Source organism: Chionomys nivalis, chromosome 14, assembly GCF_950005125.1.
Source record: "Chionomys nivalis chromosome 14, mChiNiv1.1, whole genome shotgun sequence".
NCBI classification, from domain to species: Eukaryota; Metazoa; Chordata; class Mammalia; order Rodentia; family Cricetidae; genus Chionomys; species Chionomys nivalis.
In genome coordinates this window covers 66,414,541-66,441,097 of record NC_080099.1, presented here as the reverse complement: position 1 = coordinate 66,441,097, position 26,557 = coordinate 66,414,541, and the positions used below count along the sequence as shown (strand labels likewise).

The following is a 26,557-nucleotide window of genomic DNA, read 5'->3' as shown; positions in this document are numbered from 1 at the left end:
AGTTTCAGGGAGTTCCAGAAGCTATTTTGAGTTGTTCCTGTCTTAACAGAGCAAACATGCAGGATAGGTGTTTCACCTCCTCCTAGAACATCCTGTTATTTGCCCTTGTAAACACCCTGTCCTAAAACATATTATCCTTACACTTTCCTTTAAATCCTGTGTCTTAACAAATTTCCCTCCAACATGACAGGTTTAACCAAGGAACCTGCTACATAACAGTAAGCGAGAAAGGAAATAAAACTCCACAGCCCATTTTCTACTGCAAGAAAGGACAAACATGTTAGAGTCCTGCTTTCTTTCCTACCCTCAGCCTGATCTTTAGAAGTCCAGTGGAAACAACTGACAGAAGAAACAGGAGCAGACATATAAATGAAGTCTCTTTGAAGGGTGTTTTAGATTCAGTACAAACTAAAGCATCAATATTTGTCTGATCTTCTGGTGAAGGGTTTTTGTTTTATTTTGTTTTTTAGCATAAGAAAACAATGTAGAAAGATTGATTTGATTCCTTCAAAAAATGTAAAACAAAGAATTTTACATACCTTAAATGCTTATAACTGAAAATGGCTTCCATGCATATGTTATATAGAACATTTGTATTACTGTAGAAATGCTGTGTATATTTAAGTTTATTTTAGACAGCAGATGAGATTACTAGCTCTGAGAGATTAGGGACCACTCAGCAAGGGAGTCATCCTGTGCTGGAGGAGACAGACCTATGTGCATGTATTTTTATGTGTTAATATCACAGGCAACATTTTACCAACAAAAACATGGTGTCTGTTGGATTTTATCTATAAAAATTCAGAAGCCTATGTAATTGAATCTAATATGTAAAGAGATTGGCTATATCTTTTTGTGAATAGAAGAGTATATGTGTCTTTTTCAGAGACAGAGAAATTTCTAAAAGATTGTTAGCCTAGAGGGCCAATACCCAAGGTGATCCTGACCACCACATATGCACCCTGGCATATACCCACATGCAATGCATAAATGCATGCAAGACACAGCAGCAGAGTGCTGGCTCTGGATTCACAACACAATGGTAGAGGGAAAAGAGCAGATCAACAGATGTGACACAGCGACACACACACACACGGCTGTCTTCAAATGTTCAACAGCAACAGCATTTATTCTTCTGCTTTACTTACTGTACGGATAAAAGCTCTATTAAATTTAGTCATAAAGGGCCTTTATGATGCTCTCTTAGAACACTCATTGAACTTAAAAACTAAAATCAATTTGCTAAAGCTTTTGGAAAAAAGAAAAGCCATTAATTATCACCCATGGGTTTCTCAGTTAAATGTAACATCACCCAAAAAATTGTAGGCTAAAAACTGAAGGTATTACATAAGATTATGTACTCCAAATCAATTTTTATTCATAGACCAATCTTCCATTCTTTACATACAAGTCATTTACAATTACAACTACCTTTAATAAAGTTAAAATTTCATAAATATAATTAAATAATTAAATAAAACACTATTGTTCTTTTTGTTGTACTATTTGAAACTCAGTGAATTAATCCAAAGTGAATTAAAAGAAAAGCAAACAAACAGCTGCCAGCAGCTTTGGTGATGGAACTGTTGTTGCGTCATTTCTGCTCCTATTTATAACCACAACCAAGCTGGACTCTGGTGGCAACCATACCTTGGTCTGACATGGGGTTCCTATCTGGGATGAGTAGAGGTGTATGCTGTGCCTCCCTGAGAAAACAGTGTCATCCAACAGTACACTGTAACAGTACACTGTATGTGTGTCTCGTACCCAAGGTCAGACTAGGGTCCAATTCCCTAGAACCAGACTTAAAGACATTTGAACTACACAGTAAGTTTGAGGCCAGCCTAGACTATTGTCTGTATTAATAACACAATGAGGATAATAATGCAATGGGATTCTAAATCCAAAAAGCTTGAAAAATACTTCAACACAGAAAAATCAAAGTCAAAAATTGATTCTTTAGAAAAATTTTAAAAATTGATAATTTAGCCGGGCGGTGGTGGCGCACGCCTTTAATCCCAGCACTCGGGAGGCAGAGGCAGGCGGATCTCTGTGAGTTCGAGACCAGCCTGGTCTACAAGAGCTAGTTCCAGGACAGGCTCCAAAACCACAGAGAAACCCTGTCTCGAAAAACATAAAAAAAAAAAATTGATAACTTAAGGGTGTCAAGAATGACAGAAAAGTCACAAGAGAATATAAAATTATGCAAAAATTCAAGATCCTCATATATCCTGCTGTTATTAGAAAGATTATTTCATCAACTTTACAGAAATAAATTTAAAATGCTACTAAAATATCAAAAGGCACATCTTATCAAAATAGACAATGTACAAAATATAAAACAATAAACTCCCTACCTTCTTGAACAAAGGAAACTAGATTCAGATACTTTTCTACAGAAGCATGCCAACCACTTAAAAAGTCAAATTTAAAACACTATTTCAGATTAAGAAAATTTCATTTCATTTTATAAAGCCTGCAACAATCAATAAACAGACAGAAGCACTATAAGAAAGAAAAATCATGAGCGCGCACACACACTCCCACACACACACCTGTAATCCCAGCAGCACCTTGGAAGCAAAAGCAGGATTCCTAGTGCCAAGGCTACCCTGGGCTAAAAAGCAAGTTCCAGGTCAACCTCAGCTACAATGAGCTGTCCTATCTCAAGAAAAGAAACGAAGAAGAAAGGTCATGACCAGGTGAGTATACACAAGAAAGTCAACAGGACTCACTGGTGAGTCTTCCAGTGTAAGTTACCACACTGAGAGATTAAAGAAGCAAAGCACAAGCTCACTTCACTAGGTGCAATACAGTCAAGATACACACTCTTTATTAGCATACCAGAAATCAAAGCAGACTTGCTTATCTTGATAAAAGTTCTCTATAAAATACTAAAGCAAATCTTAATGGTCAAACAGTTAAACTCTCCCTTTAAGATCAGGAACCAGACAAGGCTATCCTACATTATCACTTAGAACAGAAGGTCATAATTGGCAAGGAACAAACAGAATTCCTGTTCACAAATGACAAACTGTGACTACAGAAAGCAAAATGCCAGCAATTAAAGACAATGCCCAAGAGGCTAAGACTGAAAATGCATCACATTTCCATGCAGATGGCAGATGAGATCAGAACAAAGCTTAGAAACAAAGACAGGCAGATAGAGGTGCTCAGGCAGCAGAACAAGCCTGGGACCTCCATTCCATCCCTGGAACTCACGGAGAGGTAGAAAGAGCAGGGCTGTCCTGAGTGCTGTGGCACATGTGCACACACCCCTGAATGGCGTGCATAGTACTATGCCAATGAGAGCAGAAAAGTCCTTCAGGAGAGAAAGCCAGAAACTGAACTCAGACACTAAAGGAATGAAAAAGGAATGCATAAAACCATCTTGATTTGAAAGACTCTTTTGTAAGATGTCATTTTTTCCCAAAATGACTTAAGTCCAGGTAATAATGAAAATCCCATCAGGATTAGACAGAATAATAACGTAACATGCTGGTATTTGAGTTATATGGACATCTGAAGGCTAATTGTAGCCAGGGTACTCTTGAGGAGGAAAGAAAAAAGAAGTGTCTTTTTTTTTTTTTTTTTTTTGGTTTTTCGAGACAGGGTTTCTCTGTGGCTTTGGAGCCTGTCCTGGAACTAGCTCTGTAGACCAGGCTGGTCTCGAACTCACAGAGATCCGCCTGCCTCTGCCTCCAGAGTGCTGGGATTAAAGAAGTGTCTTATTAGGTGTGATAAGATCATGGAATTAAGCTGGGCGGTGGTGGCGCACGCCTTTAATCCCAGCACTCGGGAAGCAGAGGCAGGCGGATCTCTGTGAGTTCGAGGCCAGCCTGGTCTACAAGAGTTAGTTCCAGGACAGGAACCAAGGCTACGGAGAAACCCTGTCTCAAAAATCCAAAAAAAAAAAAAAAAGAAAAAAGAAAAAGATCATGCAATTAATTTAGAAAGACCAACACAACAGAGGTCCAACACAGATCCACACATACACCAACACTTGATATATGATACAGGGGGTCAAATAAACCAGATTAAAAAAAATCATTTCCAAAGATGATAAGACAGAGAACTAGTTGTTCGGAAGCGAGCAGAACAAGCCAACGTCTCCCACTGTCCTCGGAAATCAACTCAAGGGTAATGAAGTTTAAGGCAATAACCATACAAACAATATCACATTCAAAACTACACGTGTTAAATCTCCCCAGGAGGATGCAGCTTAAGGTCAAGGATTTTACTATCAGGGTACTCTTACGTTCTTATTCAGTGCACTATAAAGCAATCAACTACAAACTTGTAAATGAAGAGAGGGGATAACCAACAAAATCAAAATCCAGCAGAAGTAGTTTCTGAGCTGAGCATAGTGGTGCGTGCCTTTAGGAAGCAGAGGCAGATGGATCTCTGTGAGCTTAAGCCAGCCTTGTCTATATAGCAAAGTTTGAGCCAGTCAGGGCTACACAGTGAGATCTTGTCTCAATAAAATAAAATAATTAAAATAATTTACAGAAGTAGAACCACCACTCAGATCTCAAATTCTTAAAAACATTTTTTTCTGGTTGTGTCTACTAAAAATGCTCAATAACCATGAAAATCTTATAATAATGAATGTTCCACGCATGCAAATTGGTCTTTGAGCACTAATCCCCAAGTAAATGAGGAGGAAATGAAAGAAAACTCCTGGAAAACAACCGATTCTATTTCTTGGGCATAAAAGATAAATAGTCTGACATCTTGGATCCTGAAAGTACTGTATCACCCTGACATGATCCAACAGAAGATCCATAGTACCCAGATGTAACGTCAAACCCAGCTTGGAGGCTCTCCCCTATTATCAGTCTGTGCCACCAGTTTGAGACGCAGGCCAATGTTATAAAACTGGGAGACAGAATTCAGAGTATGGTAAAATCTGCACAACACGTGGCTCAGTTTCCCCAACAAGTATATGGAGATATAAATGGATAAACTGTCAGATACACCCACCAATGACAACGCCAGGATTTTGTCTGAACATGAGCAATCAACCAAAGGTTTGTTGAGTAAAGCGACATTCTGAGACGCTGAGAAAACAGTTCGTTTTGCTGTGAAGGACGGCAGTCCTGAGAGTGGAAGATTCGTATGCAAATGTCTAATACTGAAATGATACGGAATACCCCAGATAGCACTCAGGAGGCAGAGGCAGGCGGATCTCTGTGAGTTCGAGGCCAGCCTGGTCTACAAGAGCTAGTTCCAGGACAGGAACCAAAGCTACAGAGAAACCCTGTCTCGAAAACCAAAGAAAACTAAATAGATAGGGTAGACAGGAGAGTGGACACAGCTTCCCTGGGGAAGGGAGTGCGTTAGGTGAATTAATTCAAACATCCAAATCAGATGAGTGAAGACAGGCAGGGCCTTAGAGAGTACAGAACAGGCGTGTGTGCTCAGCGTAATCCAGGGCTTAGGACACAAAACTCAGCATCACCAAAACCAACTGTGTTAATCACACAGCTACAGACATGGACTTCACACACTTTCAAGGGACTTACTGCTGGCAGGAGAGACTGCATATTTTGATTAGAGTCTGCTATGGTAGCAAGGTATACCAGGTTCGTATGCAACATCTGCTGATACCTATTAAAACAAAACAAATACCAATATTAAAAAAAAATCTTCCTATCTACTTAAAAACAAGCAGCATTATAATTATTTTTAGAGCTTAATGAAAAATGTGTTACCTGAACATCAATAGAACTTCAACTTTTCCTCTGCAAAATAATTCCAAATGATACATGCTACATTTAAGGTAATGGGAACACAGAGTGATATCACCATATGCTAGAGACGTTTTAGTTAGTATTACGTGTACATACCTCACTTATATGTAAACCAGTGCTATGAGCTAGCAGCTCTTACCGGTAGCCTGAGGAATTATGGTTTAGAGACTGCTGAGTTACACACGATTTCATAGCTGGTCAAGAGAATAACTGACGCCCAGCGTCAGACACAGTATGTTAGGTTTTACAAGAATGAAAATAAAGTTCAGTGAACTATGCTTCCCACGTCATCCCACCCTCATGCTTCCCTCTGCTTTTGTTGTAGCTCGTTGTTTACAGTCAGGGTCTCATTATGTAGGCCTGGCTGACCTGAAACTCACTATGCAGCCCAGATGGGCCGCAACCTCACAGAGATCCACCTGCCTCTGCTTCCCAAGTGCAGACATAAACAAAATGATAGGGCACTAAAATCATTAACAATTCACTTTAAAACAATAAAGTGAATTCTTAATATTTGGGCTATATGGTTAAATATAACTAGAAAAAAATAGCTTTTGGTAACACTGTCTAATAATTAAAGTTGCCTTATAATTTTTTAAGTTAACTCATATAAAACCAAAAACTGGCAGTGATCTAAATCACTGTCTGATCTCAGTACATGAACAGAACAAGCCCCACACATACAAATTTAAAACCTACACCAAAATGTACCAGTTTCAAGAGCTCCTTTCTAGATGGCAGGCATGGGGCACAGGCCTATGGCCCCTGTACTTGACAAAGCTGATACAGAAACACAGGCTAGCCTGGGAATGCAGCAAGACCAGAATTCAAACACCAAAAATCCGTTATTATAGAAACTAGCTATAAATTTTAAATGAATGTCAAAAGAATTTTACTCAAATAAGTGAAGTATTTCATTTCAGATCCATATTGAAATACTTCTCACCGATTTCACGTTTCTAATGAGGGAAAAGCTTCCACATTAAGAAGCCCACACTTTAGTTCCACTCCTCAGACACCTAATCTGAAAGGAGACATTTGTAAGGGCCCTTAGATAAACACAGACCAATAAGTAATTACTATGGTTAATTACGTTTTTGGAATTCTTCAAACAAGACTGACAGCAAACAGCAGTTGGGACTGTTTTATAATTTTATACAAGTCTTGTATGGAACTTAATACCACCTTACCCTATTCAAAACCAATCAAACAGTCTTTTTTGGGTTTGACTTTTGGTTTTTTTTTTTTTTTTTTTTTTTTTTTTTGAGACAGGGTTTCTCTGTGTAGCCCTGACTGTCCTGGAACTCCCTCTGTAGTCTGTAGGTTGGCCTCAAATTTAGAGAACCGCCTCAATTCTGGCCTCTGCCCTCTAAGTTCTGGAATTAAAGGAGTGTCCTGCCATGCCCAGCCCTCAAAAAATGTTCAATTTTTATTCATGGTGGTAGGAGCAGTATGAGGACCCTGGGTCCGACCAGAGTTGTTCCTCTCCTTCCACCATGTGGGTGGGTTCTGGGTATCGGACACACTTTTTCTTCTGAGTTTTAGAATGTTGGTATGATCCTCAAGTGTGAGCTTTCTAGGGACTACCAACTATACCAAGGCAAATAAAAATGTCAACCTGAAGGCTTTGCCCACACATTACCATAACAAAGCATGGGTGTTATGCTGATCAGCCTAGCCAGCCTCAGAAAGTCACTAACAGGAGTTCCAGCAGGCCTTTAAAGTCCCTTGCAGCTCTAAATGTCTACACACAAACACGACTCAGTTAAAATTTCAAGATATTTACCTAACTGCTCAATATCAGATCTAACTTTTAATTAATTTGAAGTGATTTTAAATTTACAGAAAAGTTTCAGAATGGGGGAGGTCCAGATTTCCAGCTAGCACCTTAAAGCATGGGCTATCACTCTGTCTCACGTCGACGCACATATACTTTTGTCAAAACCATTTAACAGTCAGTTGCAAACATGAACCTTCAATATCAGTCCCCCCCAAACAAGACACCCCTTCATGCCACCACAAGGATACTAACATCAATCACAGTACCAGAAACCCCATTCCGATGCACAGAACTGCCTGCAAGTCCTTTTCCTAACATAGGAAGGTGGGTGCAAGCAAGTTTTTTGTTGTTGTATTTTGTTTTATGAGACAAGGTCTCGATTTTATAGTCCCGGCTGGCCCCAGAGTGAGTGCATAGATCAGACTGGCCTTTAAGTCAATACTCTTATTTTGGGACAGATCTCTGTCTGGATTAGTAATTCTGCTTGCTTTAATCTCCAACTTGCTGAGACGACAGGCAGACTCCAATCAACAGGATAAAGTGAACACTGGAGCAAAAGCACAGTAAGAAAAATAATATTTATCAAAGCATTTATTCTAAAACAAAGCAAGTCTCAAAGAATTATTAACGAAAACTTGCTTATTTCTATTTTTTCTGCATTCTCTTCTGAGTTTGTATGTTAAGTTGTCCAAAATAGTATTTAAAAATCAACAAAAACACAGAATCTGAACTCAGCTCAGACTATAAAATGAAAATGAAAACATTTTCCTGAGAATTTTAGTCTGCAAATACCACTGCACTTGTCCCTTCGGTTCTCGTGAGCTTGTGCTGTTCTATACTGAGTCAAGGACAGAGTGGGTGCACCTGGCACCCACAATACTCCGCTCTGCAGCACCACGCCATTGCAGGGCACCCTTAATGTTTACACAGTGACAAAACTGGCCCACAGTGCCGTTTATGGGATCCCTATCTTTAAATGTAACTGTACCTTGTGAACACAATCTAACGGGAGAGTATCAAACATAGTCAACATCTTACGTTTGACGATGGCAACTGTTGACAGGCAGCCAGAGTTACGAGAGCCATCAAAATCTTACGTTTGATGACTGTATGGTCCTAACAAGTCTGACAGATACTTCCAAATGCGTATGGTCACGATTAAAAGACTCCACCGAAAGCCACAAAACATTACCTTGCATAAGACAAAATTGCCAGTTCTAAATTTGATTAATTAAAAACTAATTTGAAAAGCTTAGACTTAATATAAAAATAAGTTTAATGCAGCACATTTGTGGGACGGTGCTATAGTTTACAGAATAAAAATTACCTTGGTAAGCAGTAATTTAAACTAAAATTTCATTAAATGTTGACAAATACTAATTTTTGGCATTAAAATTTATAAAACACTCTGAAATAAGCTGCACCCACCCTAAAATACCAAAAAGAGGCTGCTGATTAAAGCAACATCTGGACTGATCTAGAAATATTCAAACATAAAAGGAAGCAATGTCTCAAATATGCGTTAGCAAACATGAAGAACCATGCCTGGCCCACAGTGTGTTTGCTGATGCTGACGGCCGGAGCCATATCCAGCAAGAGAATCACCACCCGGAGTCTGTCTGACAAGGATGAGCTCCTTGTTGTGCTTTAAATGTATTTGTTTTCTCACTTATTTATAAGGCATATGCTGTCCATGGCTAGAACACATTAAGGGTTTGCTTGGTTTACTTTCTTTGAGACAGGGCCTCGTTAAATGATCTAGGCTGACCTTGAACTCATGGCAATCCTCCTGCCTCAGCCTTCAATGTGACGGGATTACAGATATAAGCCATCCAGTCTTCTTCTGTGTGTGTGATGGGGGTCTTATTGTTTCCAAGTTCATGTTTTCTTTCACAGTAGGGTTGGGGGGAAATCCATGGCATTAATCAGGCCTGCCTGCAAGAGCAGGGCTGGGGGTTATTTACTTCCCAGAGCTGGAGAGATGGCTTAGTGGTGAGCACTAACTGCTCCTCCAGAGGACCAGGGTTCAATTTGCAGCACCCACATGGCGGCTCATAAGTGTCTGTAAATCCAGTTCCTGGGCAATCTGACACCTTCACCCCAAGGCACAAAATAAAGTTAAATAAATCATAAAAAAAAAAATCTTTAAAGGGGGGGCAACTTCCCATTGTTACCCCACCGAGGAACAGAACTCAGCTCTTCCCAGTCGAGGTTCCCCAGTACCACTAACAGCCTATAGCCCTGGAGAGGGTGTGGCCTCAGGAGATCCTCTCTCACCATGATGGAAGTAAGCTACTTTTAATCTAAGAAGTTGTCGTCAAAGGATACATGTAAACAAAGTTGGACTACCAATTCCCAGATAGTTGGGTTACTAATGCTTCTCTACATTTTCTTTACTTCCACCAAGAGGACAGGAGTCGTCGGTGTTGTGAGAAGGAGATGTTTCTCTTTAGTCACAAACTACACTGACAACCTGAGAAAGAATGAATACCAACGAACAGTCAAAAGGAAGGACCCATCAGAGCAGGCGGCAGCTCAGGTCTGCTGATCAAGCCTCCTGAAACCGAAATAGAAGTAACCCACGCGTGCAGGCGCGCACACATACATATACAAGCACGCACGCACATAAAGACATGAAAGTAGAGGGACTTGCTGGGAAGAAGGGTTTGGTAGACAGATAAGAGAGCAAAGCAGGGGAGAATATCTCAGAGTACATTATATACAGGTATGAAATTGCGAAAGAATACATGAACTTGAAAAACATAAAACTCCAAACCCTAGAATTCAGGAAAACCCTAAGTGACATAGCAAATCCCCCTTGATCAAAGGTAGGAGTTATAAAATCATTAGAAAAGGCAAAATTAAAGTTTCTACCTTAAATCAATCTAAGCCTCGGTTGCATCAAATAGAGACAAGAAATTTCTATAATAGTCTATCCCCATATGCAGAGAAGAGGGGATTTATATATTTTGTCTCTTCAATAAATTCTGTCTGTATGTATTTGAAATTTTATTTTTAGAAAGCAGTGGATCTATCTATCTACATACACACATAGATGACAAAGCTTCTAATATAAACAAAACAGTATCAACCACAATTGACTCAGGTTGGAAAAGCTGGTTCTCGCTGGGAACATCTTGCTATCCGTACCATTGGTCATATATGAAAATGAAACCTGTCCTACTCCCTAAAATCCTTCTGTTCTACCAGATTCCTAAATGTCTTAGGTGAAAAAAGTCACCCCAGTAAGTGTCTCCTTGCCTGGCTTCAGGGTGATCTCAAAACTGAAGATCATCCACAACAAAACCACAGAAATAGGTCCACTGCTTTTTAAAAATAAAATTTCAAATATATACCGACAAAATTTATTGAAGAAACAAAATATATAAATGAAAATGGTCATACAAAATACAAAATGTGAAAGTCATTAGAAAACAATACAATCTGATAAAAACAATTTGGTTTCTACATTTCAGCCTATATATTTAAACAAACTAAACAACCACCAATCTGGTCTTAAGAGAAATGGACACTTCCAGATTTGTACAAAAAGAAACAGAAGGTAAGACTAAACCATTTCATCGTACAGGAAAATAAAATGCTTAAAAAATTATAGAGCAAGGCACGGTGGTGGTGGCACATCTTGAATCCCAGTATAAGGAGGCAGAAGCAGGCAGGTCTCTGTGAGTTTGAGGCCAACATGGTCTACAGAGTGAAACTCTGTCTCAATAAATGAGGAAAAGAAGGGAGGGAGGGAGGAAGGAACGGAGAGGGGAGGAGGGAGGAAGGAATAAGAGAGAGAAGCCAGACAGAAAAGCTCCCAGTAGTCAGATCTAGACAAACCAAGAAAAAAAGCAAAGTTATCAAGTAGCAAATACAGTAGGAATGTACAAATCCATTTATATATAAAGACCCGAAATAACGACTGGAGGGAAGATGACGTCCTCACAGCAGAACCCCAAGTAAGTCTAGGAGGAGTGATGAATCTGCTCATCATTTGACAGCCACAACAGTAACAACCGTTGTAGGCAAAAATCACAGTGGATACTAAAACTAGCATGTTGAGTATAATGTGCAAAGGCCTTTTGTTTCAGTGTGTTTCAAGGCCTTGTGTTAATCAGATGAACTACAAAGAAAAAATATTAACTCTGGTGGAGAAAACAGCAGGTGCCAGCTTAGGGAAGCAGATCCAAGCTACCACAGTGCTGACCACGCTGCTGCTCTTCAACTAGGGAGGATGCAGTCAGAAGGACATCACCTCACAGCTGGGACACCAGAGCCATAGGGCACAGTGTGAACTTCAGTGTGCAGAGACAAACTGGGTCTCAGAGGAGGAGCAATCCACAGAACAATTGCATTCTGCAACATCAACACCATGAACATTCAGTCTGAGGAGCAGCAGCAGATTAAAGTACACCACAAGTATACTCTCCCCCCTAAACACAAACATGACCCACACGGGGATCCGAAAAGAACTGGAAACACTGAGATGACAGCACTGCACTAGTCACTTCATAATCTATACTCGGGCCATCTAAGAATACGTGCTAACTGTAGGAGAAACCTGCAAGGATTCTCAAATGTCTATTAATAAAGAACAACTGGGCTAATCTGTTACCCTCTGAAGAACTTCAGTAAAGGACATATCGTAATTGCTAGTACTATCATTGAGTCTTTTTCATTAAGCAGGAAGTGCTTTCAAAGGAGCATTAATTAAAAACGGGTATCTTTTACCAATCAGATGACAGAATTGTGTAAAAGATGGCCAATATCCACTGCTGACAGTGGCAGGTGAACACAGGACAGGGGTGAAATAAAGCAAGGACATTTCTGGCAGGGTAGTTTGGCAAGTCAGCATGCTCTGACCTAGTAATCCACTTAGGAACTGCAGTCTAGGACTGGACAAGTCAGTGGGGTAGCACTTGCCAAACAGGATCCTGCCTTAACAAGAAAGAGGAAAAAAGACTGCTTCTATAAACACTAGGATATCTAAACTATCTTTGTATTGACATAAATACAGAGAGAAGCAAATAAGATGAGAATTAAGAGGTAATTGCCAAATTTTTATAATAGTGAACAAGAGATTTTTATTTTAAAAATAATAAAGGGAAAGAGAGACCTAGAGTTCAGAGGTCAAGTGAATCACTGGAGGGCAAGAGCCCAATAAAGATGAAAAAGCAAATCAATTGGTTGCTGGGACTATCTCCCAAGAGCAGGTCAATGAGACCTCTAGGAAAGGATGGGCCCTAAAATATGGCAGAGTGAAATCCTCTAAAACCTGTTCTCCAGTGCGGCAGTCACTGGACATGGTGACAGGACACATTTGGTTCTAACCCCAAACACTACACACAACTCGGGATGGAAAGGGAGCGTTAACACTCAATGCCATACAGAAGCCATATATCAAGGTGACAGCATTTTACATTTTATAAATAATGAACCAAGTAAAGCACAGGCAAGCCACCTCTTTGTCTGCGGCTTCACTAGAAGATACGGCTTGTATCTACATGCATCTGGGCACTGCTACTCTGGACGCTTGACAATATCGGCAACTCTACATCACTTCTTCTTTGGATCTGCTTTGTTGTCCTGAGGTGTGGCTCAGGACTCTACAATTCACTTCCCTCAGCCTTGAAGGTGCTGGGATTCTTGGCCATGCCCAGCTTCCCACCTGAGTCTGTCAGGGTCTACCACTTACCTCAGACAGACCACTTTAAAATAAAAGTTTGGTCCTTGAAAATGACAATTAGTCTCTAGGATCTCAGTATCCACAGAAGTAACTAAATACAGTACATACATGAAAATTTTACTTTTTCTTTTCTTTCTTGCTTTTTGAGAGAGGGTTTCTCTGTGTAATTCTGGCTATCCTAAAACTTGCTGTTGACTAGGCTGATCTTGATCCTGCCTCTGCGTCCTGAGTGCTGGGATTAAAGGCCTGTGCCACCACTACCAGGCTAATTTTTTAAGTTTCTATAGATGAGGCTCTGTACAAGTTTAAAGTCATTATTTTAAAATATAGAGTAAGAAATAGGAAAAAAAAAATGACACCTAACTCCCATCATAAAGTGCTTTTCTTTTGTAAAAGAATCAAGAAGAAACAAAGTCATACAAATTCAGAGCAGTATCATGAACAGAGAACTGGAAACAACCCAAACGACAGAGTACCAAATGGAAGATCATTTGGCATTATGAGGAAGTCTAGTGCACATGCCAGCATGGATCACTCTTGGAAACATTATGCTATGTGAGAAAAGTCAATCAGAGCTGGGTGCTACATTGCCATGCATGGCTACATGGCAATACTTATATTAACAGAAATGGGTTAATTTAAATGTAACAGCTAACTAGTAAAAAGCCTGAGCCATCTGGCAAACATTCATAATCAATATTAAACCTGAGTGGTTATTTGGGAACTAGTGGGCAGGAAAAATCTACAATTACAGCTGGGTCTTTGGCACACCCCATAATGTGCACTTGAGAGGCAGAGACAGGGATCAGGAATTTCACCACAGCCTGGGCTTCATGAGACCCTATCTTGGAGAAGTCAGTCAAAACAAACTACACAGTGTTAGAATCCATTTACACAAAAGGTCCCCAAAAATTCAAGTCCACACTAATAGATGGTGGAGCACACCTTTAATCCCGGCACTCCAAAAGTAGAGGCAGGGGGATCTCTAGTTCAAGGCCAGCCTGGTCTACAGAGTGAGTTCCAGGGCAGCCAAGGCTATACTGAGAAACCCTGTCTCAAAAAAAAAAAAAGCAATAAAACAAGCAGCAAAGATTTCCAATGATGGCCAATAAACACATTTCCCTCTGCGGAGATGAACATTTTCTCAAGCCACAACCACAAATACAGTTTAATACTGTCGTTCTACAGAAACGTAAGAACAACAGTGCTTGGACACAAAAAGCTTCTCATGGGTCTTACTGAGAGCACTCTGACGCCTTCCCCTTATTCTGATAGTCCATTATACACTGAATAAGATGGTTATTTTCATCCAGCATCTGAAACACAAACAAGAAAAAGTTTATTGTTAATCTAGCACTCATCAAGTAAAATGAAGAACTAAGACGTCTGAAGAGGAAAGACAGTTTCCTACAGAAGCACTTGAGTCAGAAATGTTCCTCAAAGCCATCCTTACAGATCACAAAATCATCCAGTGGACAAGGAAAACAACACCCTGGCAGAGTCACTGCTACTGTGTCTACCTGCTGCTACAATTTAAGTCCATAGAAATAAAAATTGTGAAATTGGCTGGGAAGTGGTGATGCAAGCCTTTAATCCCATCACTCAGCAGGCAAAGGCAGGAGGAGCTCTGTGAGTTTGAGTACAAGACTCTGTGAGTCTTGTAGACCAACCTGGTCTACTGATCTACAAGAATAAGTTCCAGGACAGCCAAGCTACAGAGAAACCCTGTCTCAAAAAAAACATAGATAGATAGATAGATAGATAGATAGATAGACAGACAGACAGATAGAAAACATATAAACAAACAAAAATAAATAAAAAGTAAAAATCATGAGATTGAATTAACTTAGTTAAAATTTTCATTACTGTTAAAATGTATAAATCACTTATAAAATATGCTATACATGATTCATATAGATAATTCTGCAACAACTGATTTTTATAATCTATTTTTCTAGAAATGTCCTATCTACATGGAAACTGAACCTCCTGGGGTCTTCTGTTAATATAGATTATAACTTATAACACACAAAAAAACTTTACTTTGTATATTTGGAATGATATCACATTTACTCAATTATGTTTAATACCTATTCCAATATCTCTCCTTCTTGAGACCCAGAAGGGAAAAGCAATGTTTCTTTTATTTTATTTAGTATTAGTGAGTGTGAGCTCCCACTCTCTCACTGCATGCACGCACGCACAAAAGTGCACGCACAAAAGTGCGCGCGCGCGCACACACACACACATACACACACACACACCTCCAAGTGCCAAGGTGCACGTGAGATTAGAGAACAACTCCTTGAACCCCACTGAACCATCCTTCAAGTTCCACTGTTTTGTTTTTGCTTTTTAATATATTTAATTACCACCTATGCTATCTGTAACTATAGTTTCAACTAGCTGAAAGTTGGTTTTGGAGTATTCAAACAGTTTGTAGTACGAAGGGAAAAGATCTGTCCTTACCCAAACTGAAATAAACACAAGGACTTGAAGTAATAGGCTACCTTCTTTTCTAACTGTATAGATTTGTGATTCTCTAAAACACATAGCCTAACAATTGCTATACATTTACAGTATTTAATAGAATTTGAGATTACAATATAAAATGAAGTATCTCAAAAGCTTAAAAAACATAAGATACATAAATTATCACTTTATCATCTGATAACTATCTAAGCAACCTTGACTTTGAGGGTTAAATAGTTCATCTATACCAATGGCACTAAACAAAGTGCCAGGACGCTGTCCCTAGTACAACACCTAAGTCTGTAAGAGCTTCAGTATCGGGGTAATGTTGATCCTGAACCCACCTCTCACGATCCAGTAAATATCCAGGCTACAACACCAAAATCACCATCTCAATCACTTAACGTCATTTTTAATTAAAAACAAAGATTCCATTACCATTAACTGATAGTTCTGCACATTTATCATGATCATTGATTACTGAAGGCAAACACTTCTCTAAGGTGTGCTTCTTAAATATGATCAGTAGGGACCAAGAGTTTTTTGTTGTTGTTTTTGTTTGGTTGGTTGGTTGGTTTGGTTTTTCGAGACAGGGTTTCTCTCTGTAGTCCTGTCCTAGAACTCACTGGGTAGACCAGGCTGGTCTCAAACTCGGAGATCTGTCTGCTTCTGCCTCCTGAGTGCCATCAATTCAATACTCAAACCAAGGAACGCATAACACGTTAAACAATCCCAACCATATGCCTGTCTCTTGTCTAATAGCAATGTCTGACAGTACAAACAAAACTTACACTGGAATACGCTTCTGAGGGCTGGAGAGATGGTCCCAGAGGACCTGGGTTTGGATCCCAGTACCCACAATGTAACTCACAACAGGCTGTATCTGGTGTTTCTTCTGACATCCCCAGGCATCGCATACACATGACACACACACATACACACACACAATAAAAAGTCTTAAGTCATTTTCCACTTCTTATCGAGAATTTTTGAAAAATGACCAGTTAGCACCTTCTAGATCACTCACTCATGATAAACAACTAATAAAACATATAAGAATTCTACTGAGAAAAAGGAAAAAGCCAGACTTTTTCTAGAGTTCAAAAGGAAAGCGCAAATTCCCCCAAAAACATGCTTCCTGCACGTGTGTAAGGGAAGCTGTTCACCAGACTACCACTAGAGAAAGAAACTGCGTTTCCAGGCACTGCCAGGCGGGTTTCTTCAAAGAAAATAAAGCAACAGTTGGGCAAATGATAAACTCCACACTACAAAGACCCTGACAGTAAACAGAAAGCGATGGCCATTAACCCACAGGTCTGCAAGGATGCCCCGATTGGTACTACAAGTTGACTTTCTTGCTCCAGGGCTGGGAACAAGATGGAGATACTCAGGGCAAACTGCTAAACTTGACAAGCGACTTTTCAAAGTCTACCACGCTGAGATCTAGAATAGTGCCTTGCTAGACACAGGCTCAGAGGATAATAAAGAACCTTTGTGTCCCCAGTTGGCAGTCCCCGAGCGGCGACTGGGGTGGCACTGTCCTCTGAGGGCGCAGCTCCCAGCCCTTCTGCGCTGACTTAATGCAAACCGCCCGTCCGTCGGTGCAGACAGCCGCAGTTGGCCGGCGAGGAGTAGGCTCGCCCTCCCGAAACCCAGCGCTCAGGCGCATCTATCGGGAGCAGAGGGGATCGGATCCCGGTTGCTACTCTGGGGAACCCCCGTGCCCACAGGCTCCTTCCTCGCCTGCCCCGAGCCTCTGCGGAAGGTTCCCAAGTTCTCCCGGAAGGGCCTCAACTCCGAGGAGTTTGCGGCTCAACACTCCAGGCTCCGGCTTCCGCGAGTGGGGTCCCGGCGGGGCGGGGCGACGGCGGACTTATGCGGGCCGCCCCACTCCCGGCCCCGCGCCGCCCAGCCGAGTACACGCGCCCCGCAGGGAAATCGGGCGGCGGTTGCCGGCGCTTTTGTGCGGGCAGAGCAGGCGCCAAAGGGTTCTGCCGGTTTCCCGGCGCCCGCCCTCACCACCGCCGGGCCGCTCCCCCCTGTCCACCGCCACCCCGTCTCGGCCCGCGCTCCGGCGCCTCCCCGAGCTCACCTTCTGGATGGCGGCGGGCGTGATCTCCCCCTTGCCCCGCTGCCTCGGGGCTGCGAACGCCACAGACATGTTGCCACCGAGCCCGCGATCGGCGAGTCCGGAGAGCTCCGGGGGCCGCGGAGCTGGGGGCCCGACGCCCGCCTCCCGGGCAGGCCCACCTCAGCGCGCGCCAAGGGGGGGGACGAGGCTCCGGGGCCGCGCGCATCGCCGGCCGAGCCCGGCTCGGCGCGGAGCCGCAGCTCCCAGCAAAGCGTCTAGGTAGCTCGTCGAGGCCAGGGCGGCTCGGGCCCCGCGCCCCTTCGCCCGCCCGCCTGTCCTTGCCCGCTGCCGGGCGTCACCCCCGCGCCCGGGCGCTGATGGTAGCGCCGCGCCGGCCGCCTCCGCCCGGACGCTCAGGAAATGGTCCCGCCGCCGCGGGAGGGAGCGGCCCGGCCGCGCTGTCACAGGAAACGCGGGGCCCGCCCGCCAAACTGTCCCCAACTGCGCCCGCGACCCTCCGGGGAAGAGGCGGCTGCCCGGAGTCGCCTGGGCCGGCGCCGAGAGGGAAAGAGACAGCCCGGACTCGGGAGCGACTGCCGGGTCGGCAGCGAGAACGCGGATTCGCTGGTTTAAATGGCTCCCTGCGCTCCACGTGCGCACTTGGAGTCGCTCGCGAGCTCGCAAAGTCTAAGCCCGACAGTTGAAAGGACGCCGCCCCGCAGCTTACTTCGGGACAGACCCCTCCCACACTTGTGGATCACTTGATCTGACTCTGGGCCTTTGAAAGGAAGCTATGAAAAGGCACACTCTTTTCCAGTTAAATACTTAGTGCTTGTTAATTAGGCCCAAGCTGCCAGGCTTCAAGTCGGTATGAGGGGGAGAAAACCAACAGCTGCAAATTAATAAAGGAACACGCTGCTGCGGATTAATTCTGCAAACTTAGACTTCCCAGTCGCACAAAAGGAGGGTTAATATACTGTGCTACTCATCAGTGATGCTCCAAAATTCGTGCCTAAATTATTAATAAAGTGAAGAACAAACGTACTTTTTAATGTTATTTCCAAAAATTTCACAGGTCATTTTAATTCATTCAGCCGTTCCGCGTGTCTGCCCTGCTGTTTGGAAGTACGGGTGGTAGAAATGAAGAGCTGGACAGGAATCTCTCAAGGATATTATGCGGCTATAAAAAGGACAACAAAAACAATAACTATAGCATACAAGGACAGAACTACAGGGCATTCGTGTGACTTAATGTGGAAATGCCCCGCTATATTTAAAAAGCTCTAAAGGGTGAAGATTAGGCTTTCAGATATCTCAGCTGGTAAAGGTGCTTGTGGTCAGGCCTGAATACAAACTGGGACCACCATGGCGGAAGGAGAGAAGTTTTACTCGGCACCCCCCCATGTGTGTTCCCTTACCCCACCCATTCCGTGCATTTGAAACATTACACAAACATACACACACACACACACGCGCGCGCGCGAGAGAGAGAGAGAGAGAGAGAGAGAGAGAGAAGTAAGATAGGCCATTCTAAGAATAAACGATGGAGCCTTCTCCCTCCGGTCCAATGCTAACTGTTCTTGGGAATTAACTCGTTGCCTTTCACTATTCTAAGAAAAGCGCTATGATACAAGTGGATATATGTAATCCCATGGCACTGAAAATACTCTTCAAAGCTGAACGGTAACCAGTTATTGTCCACTGGTAACTGTGTGTCCAATGCTTGGCATGGATGGGCACATTTGATTTACCAACAATACCTTAGTAATTAGGAACAGTATTTCAGAGGGGAAAAGTGAATCTGAAAACATCCCGTTGCCCCCCTTGCGTCCACTTGACAGCTAGGATGGAAATCCTACAGGCATACAAACCAACACTTGTCTGAATTTCTACATTCCAGTTTTTAAAAACAAACACAAGTACGTTTGAAAAGTCCTCACATCCCAGGGAGGACTCATACAAATATTTTAAAGCATGGCTTACCAGTAGGTAAGATATAAAAGGGCTGGGAAAGAAATCAGAGAAATATCATCCTTCACAATAGCCACAAATAACATAAAATATTTTGGAGTAACTCTAACCAAAGAAGTGGAAGACTTGTATGACAAGAACTTTAAATCTTTGAAGAAAGAAATTGAAGACACCAGAAAGTGGAAAGGTCTGCCATGCTCTTGGGCAGGTAGAATTAACATAGTAAAAATGGCAATCTTACCAAAAGCAGTCTACAGATTCAATGCAATTCCCATCAAATCCAAGAAAAATTCTTCACAGACCTCTAAAGAGCAGTACTCAAATTCATATGAAAAAACAAAAAACCCAGGATAGCCAAAACAATACTGTACAATAAAAAGAACTTCTGGAGGCATCACAATCCCTGACTTTAAACTCTACTACAGAGCTACAGTACTGAAAACAGCCTGTTATTGGCATAAAAACAGACAGGAGGACGAATGGAATGGAATCCAAGACCCAGATATTAATCCACACACTTTTGAACACCAGATTTTTGACAAAGAAGCAAAAAAAAATCAAATGAAAAAATAAAGCATATTTAACAAATGGTGCTGGCATAACTGGATATCAACATATAGAAGAATGAAAATAGAACTATATCTATCACCATGTGCAAAACTCAAGTCCAATTGGATCAAAGACATCAACATAAAGCCAGGTACACTGAACCTCATAGAAGAGAAAGTGGGAAGTACACTTGAACGCAGTAGCATAGCAGACTTTCTAAATATAACCTTAGTAGCACAGACACTGAGAGAAACAATTAATAAATGGGACCTCGTGAAACTGAAAAGCTTCTGTAAAGCAGAGGACACGGTCAACAAGACAAAACGACAGCCTACAGAATGGGAAAAGATCTTCACTAACCCCACATCAGACAGAGGTCTGATCTCCAAAATATACAAAGAGCTCAAGAAATTGGTCATCAAAAGAACAAATAATCCAGTAAAAAAAAAAAAAAAAATGGAGTACAGACCTAAACAGAGAACTCTCAACAGAGGAATCTAAAATGGCTGAAAGACACTTAAGGAAATGTTCAACATCCTTAGTCATCAGAGAAATGCAAATGAAAACAACTCTGAGATTCCATCTTACACCTGTAAGAGTGGCCAAGATCAAAAACAATGATGACAACTTATGCTGGAGAGGTTGTGGGATCAAGGGAACACTCTTGCATTGCTGGTGGGAGTGCAAGCTGGTACAGCCCCTTTGGATCTCAGTGTGGCAAAATCTCAGAAAATTAGGAAACAACCTTCCTCAAGACCCAGTAATACCACTTTAGGGTGTATATCCAAAGGATGCTCGGTTGTATCACAAGGACATGTGCTCAACTATGTTCATAGCAGCTTTGTTTGTCATAGCCAGAACCTGGAAACAACCTAAATGCCCCTCAACTGAAGAATGGATAAGCAAAATGTGGTACATTTACACAATAGAGTACTACACAGCAGAAAAAATAACATCTTGAAATTTGCAGGCAAATGGATGGAGCTAGAAAACATCATATTGAGTGAGGTAACCCAGAACCAGAAAGACAATTATCACATGTACTCTCTCATAAGTAGTTTTAAAACATAAAGCAAAGAAAACAAGCTTACAAATCACAATCCCAGAGAACCTAGACAACAATGAGGACTCTAAGAGATCCAACATACTTGGATCTAATCTACAAAGGAAATAGAAAAAAAACAAGATATACTGAGTAAATTGGAGCACAGGGACCTTGGGAGAGGGTTGAAGGGGAGGTGAAAACCAGGGAGGGGAGCATAGTAAATGTAGAGCGCAATAAAAATCAATAAAAAAAAAAGGAAAAAAATCTTCTGAGTTAAATCAGGCAGTGTATTTCAAGGATGTGCTGACCTCACAATGGAAACCAGAAGATGTGCTATGTTGGGGAAGGGGTTTTACTATTGTTTCAACAGGAGAAGAAATGTTATAGATACCATCAAAATTAATAAAAATTCAGTTTGAAAAAGAGAAATCTCTTGATAAAGAGAAATGATGGCTCATCCATAGAGGTGACAACTATACAGGTGGTAAGGAAACCTCATAAGGACTGAGGCAGGGTTATATTATTGTCTTTGCAGGAAAATACTCATCTTTAAGAAGTCAAGAGACCCTGGACATCTAGATGCCTGAAAATGAAAAGACAATTATCCAGAGAAGGATCAGCAAGCAATGAGAATTATGACTTATGAGTACAGATCATCTGAGAGTAAGTATCTCTGAATATAAAATAGAATATTATTCATGACTCATTTAAAAATCAAAGCTGGCTTTGGAGTTGGACAATGGCTCTGTCCTTCTCTAAATCCAAGCATGTTGTTAAAAGAAAAAATCAGAGTTTCTGTCTCATGTCAGGAGTGGTCTGGTATGAAACAGAAAGAAGAAATAATTTGGAAAAAATTTTACTTTTCTTCATACCTTTTTTTGTCTCTATTGTTCCTTTCATTGAATATAGTCGGTATAAATAATGTTTACGTTTTCCACAGTGAACACTCAATTTTCCTGCAGTAATCTTTGAAGTTTCCAGTAAGAAGATGGGGCCCTACAACAACTCCACCAGGTTGAGATGACGTCATGATGCTAATAGCACTTCTACAAGACTTGTTTTGGGTACCAGCTGCTCAAGATGGTTCCAACTTGGTTAGCTGAAATGGCACACTTTTTTACAATTGTTGAAGGAGGGCATTTGTTTGTCCCAACTACCCAGAACTGAAATAATCACATGGAAACTGTATTAATTAAATCACTGCTTGGCCCATTAGCTCTATCTTCTTATTGGCCAACCTTTACATCTTAATTTTACCCATTTTTATTAATCTGTGTATCACTACAAGGTCATGGCCTACCAGCAAAGACTCAGCATGAGTGTCTCTGGATGCTCCATGTTGTCTCCCTGCCTCTTCTTCCCCACATTCTGTTTAGTTTTTCCCACCTAGCTCTGTTCCCCTATAGCTTGGCTATAGGCCCAAAGTTGTTCCTTTATTCATTAACCAATGAAAGCAACACATAAACAGAAGGAGCTCCCACACCAATTAGCGTGAGCCTGCATAATTCCCCCCAACTCCAACCCTATACCAATTATAATCAAATACTAATTGATGCCTCTAACCCTGAGGGCAAACTTTGTTATCTTCTAGAATTATTTCCAGCTGTCATGGGGATGATATTCTTTCTATGAGATCCTGTGAAAGTAAAATGATGATTAAGTTTCAAAATTACTGTCTGGTATAATTACAAATAGTCTCTGAATATTCTGTAGGGTTCTTCTGAGGTTCCTATTTGGAGTTCTGGTGTGGGAGGTCCTTCTGTCTATGTGTTGCTTTCATCGGTTAATGAATAAAGAAACTGCCTTGGCCTGTTGATAGAGCAGAACTTAGGTAGGCAGGGAAAGCTAAATGGCATGCTGGGAGAAAGGAGGCAGAATCAGAGAGATGCCATGGAGCTGCCAGAAGTGGATGCTGGGATTTTTACCTGGTAAGCCACTGCTACGTGGCAATATACAGATTAATAGAAATGGGTTCAATTAATATAAGAGATAGCCAATAAGAAACTAGAGCTAATGGACCAAGCAATGATTTAATTAATACAGTTTCTGTGTGGTTATTTCAGGACTAAGCTAAGCCAGGCAGCCGGAATGAACAGGCGGGCCCTCCTCCTACAACTAATAATAATGGATAGTGAGTAACAGAGTGAATACTTGTGAGCTATTATTTATAGGCAATTTACATTGGTATAGATTCCTGTATATTGATACAAACAAATTATATTGAATATTTTCCTATTTTTGTCTACAATATTTGTTTACCGAGGCTAAGTTATGCATGCATGCTTCTACCTCTGCTTAAGACATTTTGTATATTGATACAATTTTAGGAAATATTTATCATATTGTAATATACATTTGATCAAGGTACATATACATTGATTACATTTTGAGGTCATTGTCCTCATTTGTTGCACAGTTGTTTAAAGATTGTTTAATATCCTAATATGAAGTCTTATTCTTTAAGTTATATGGGTATTAAGAATTATAGATCAATAGTCATCTATGTTTGTCATACTTATAGTTAGACTAATAAGATTCTTTAGACACATAGAGATTATATTCTTCATAGGTAGGTAATCTTCAACCACTTCAAAGAGCTATGGAAAAGTCATTTAAATAATTAAGGATTGATTGCTCCTGGCAGCACCAATCTATTCCCAAGAGAATGTTGAGCACCAAAACCACTCCACTTGGATCTTGTTTTCTTCTTGTCAAAACTGGCCTTTGTGCAAGGAACTGCCCATGCATCAACCACTGACAAAATGCATGATGTCCAGACAAGACAAGCAGAATACAAGAAAAATACTATCAAATCTTGCCAACACAGGGTAAGATGGTTTTGAAGTAGATTTTTTTCCTACCTCAAAGGAAAGTCTAAGGATCCAACTAAGTTCTGGTTCCCTTTAAGAGGATAATTTGAGATTCCACCCAGAGACTGGTTTGCCTACAGAGTGTTTTGGTCTAGGGAATGAGTGTGACTTGTTTTGTTCTAGCAACAGAATGTTTAACTAAGATTGTAGCCCACGACTTTCAATTGGTATGTTCATTTCCTTGTATCATGTTAAAGCAGTTTTTTGCCTTACCCTTCCTTTTGGATGTCAAGGGTATTTTAAGCAGTTGTAAATTAGACGTGGGCAACTTTTCAGTACTCACAAAAATTCCATCCCAATACTACCCTACATATTTCTCTGTTTTATTATTTCCATTTGCTTCTTCATATTCTTTATTTCTGAATCCCCATGCCCTTACCCTGGCGAGAAGTATTTGTGCCACGGCTGTTTCCTGACACATCTGGAGACACTTATGACCACTGGGAGAGGAATGAAGCTATCAATTCAGGTAGAGTCCTGTCTTCAGATGGCGTGGTCCCTGACTTCTCAGCTGCAGGTCCCCAGACAGATGTATGATGTGTTTATAAACATCCTGTCCCTTCATAAAACCAGAAGCAGTGATAGTAGCATGTAAGAATATTGCTCATACTTGACCATCATTTCAAAGATGGTAGAGCAATAACTGTAATAAAAATTGAGGCTTCCCTTTAGAAATAGTACATTTTATTTCACAATGAGTTGTTTAAAGAGCTATGGGGGCCAAATTACATTTAATGAATGTTGCAATAGTTATTACTCATTATTATCCCTTCTAAGCCTATTTTTATAAATATTCTTATAAATATTGCAGACAAATTTTATGGAAGGCTTTATACATTTAAAAATGGGTACTGACTGTAGAGATGACTTAATGGCATCCATATGTATGTAATCATGCACACACACAAAACACACACAGAGAAGTAAATAAATAGTAACATTAATACAAATATCAGGCTTCAGCTTTTACCATTTTTTGTTTTGAAATAAAAAGGGTGATGCATATGTGAAATGGATTAATTAAAAATGCTGCAGATTCCCAGAGGCTGCAGTGACAGAAACACTGCAGGTGCCCAAGCAGTGACAGTGGGCAGAAGGCCATGTGGCAGGCAGGCAGCGAATAGCGGGTCCAGAGAGCAGCCAGTCCTAGGCAGGGACAGCACAATTTCCTAAGTGGCTGCAGCAGGCTACAAGGAGAGACAGACAGATGTGCATGCCAGAAGACCATGCCGTAGGTCTCTGAAGGTGACTGGTCCTGGGCAGGGAGACATGCAGCAGTGGGTGAGAGAAAGAGACATGGACAGGTATGTCATGCAGAGTGAGGCTGGATATTTATTTAGTGGGTTATGGAGGGGAAGAGGGAGAAAGGGAGAAGAGCAGAGAGAGAGGCAGAGAGAAGGGGAGAAGGGAGAGATGGAAGCTGCCTCTTTGAGAGGGAGATGGAAAAGGAAAAGACTCAGGCTACAAGCAGGAAGGAATATCTGCCTGCCTCAGTGGAGGGGAGTGGATGTGGCTTATCTCTTAAAGAGACAGGACTGACCATTACAGTGTGTTTGTGTTTTTTGGTATGTGTACCTGAGTTTTGGATGCCCTTGGAGGCCCAAAGAGGGACTTGGATCTTTTTGCTGGAGTTCCAAGCAGTGATCTGCCTGACATGGGTGATAGAAACCTAATCCAGGTCCTTGGCAAGAACAGCAAGAACTTTAACCGCTGAGCTGCATCTCCACCTCATTATCCTTTTTAACCACTGAGTCATGTCTCTAGCCTCAGTTGTCCTTTTTTAAGTGGCCCAAGTCAGGTAGAAACTATGAGAAAACTGTACTTTTTATTAACAGCTTTGTAAACTTTACAATTTTATTGCATTTTACATTATTCATATATACATATGTGTGGGGGTATTTGCAGATACCCATGGAATCAAGAAGAGGACATAAGATTTCCTGGAGCTGGAGTTACAGGTGGTTGAAAGCCACTATACGTAGGTGCTGAAAACCAAAATTGAGTCTTCTGAAAAAGCAGTATGCACTCTTAACCCCCGAGTCATCTTTTCAGCCCTCCAGTTTTACTAACTTCAGATTGAAAAATAAGAGAAGGGTGGAGAGGTGTCCAGAGGGTAAGAGCATTGGATGCTCTTCCAGGGGACCTGGGTTTGATTCCTAACACCCACATGATGGATCCCAATTGTCTGTAATTCCAGTTCCAGAGGATCTAATATCCTCTCCTGGATTCCACAGGCACCAGGCACCAGGAATACACGTAGAGTTCATGTGTGTAGGCAAAACATCCACACATATAAAATAAAAATAATAAAATCTTCTAAAAAAGATGACACATGAGCCGGGCGGTGGTGGCGCACA

At 41.3% G+C, this 26,557-nt stretch overlaps 1 protein-coding gene across 4 annotated transcripts in view; it reads right to left on the bottom strand.

Moving 5' to 3' along the window:
• Window positions 1-18,033, bottom strand: part of Ss18 (SS18 subunit of BAF chromatin remodeling complex) — a 57,264-nt gene extending 39,231 nt beyond the window's left edge. Inside the window, exons 1-3 of one of the 4 annotated variants that reach the window (XM_057788745.1) lie at window positions 17,787-18,033; window positions 14,462-14,538; window positions 5,526-5,610 (exon numbers count right to left, since the gene is read on the bottom strand). In XM_057788745.1, the coding sequence (XP_057644728.1) occupies window positions 5,526-5,610; window positions 14,462-14,538; window positions 17,787-17,855 (231 nt within the window). In that variant the 5' untranslated portion in view covers window positions 17,856-18,033. The remainder of the gene's footprint in view (window positions 1-5,525; window positions 5,611-14,461; window positions 14,539-17,786) is intronic. The other 3 variants (XM_057788743.1, XM_057788746.1, XM_057788744.1) reach the window with 3 other exon arrangements.
• Between the last annotated feature and the right edge of the window lie 8,524 nt (window positions 18,034-26,557).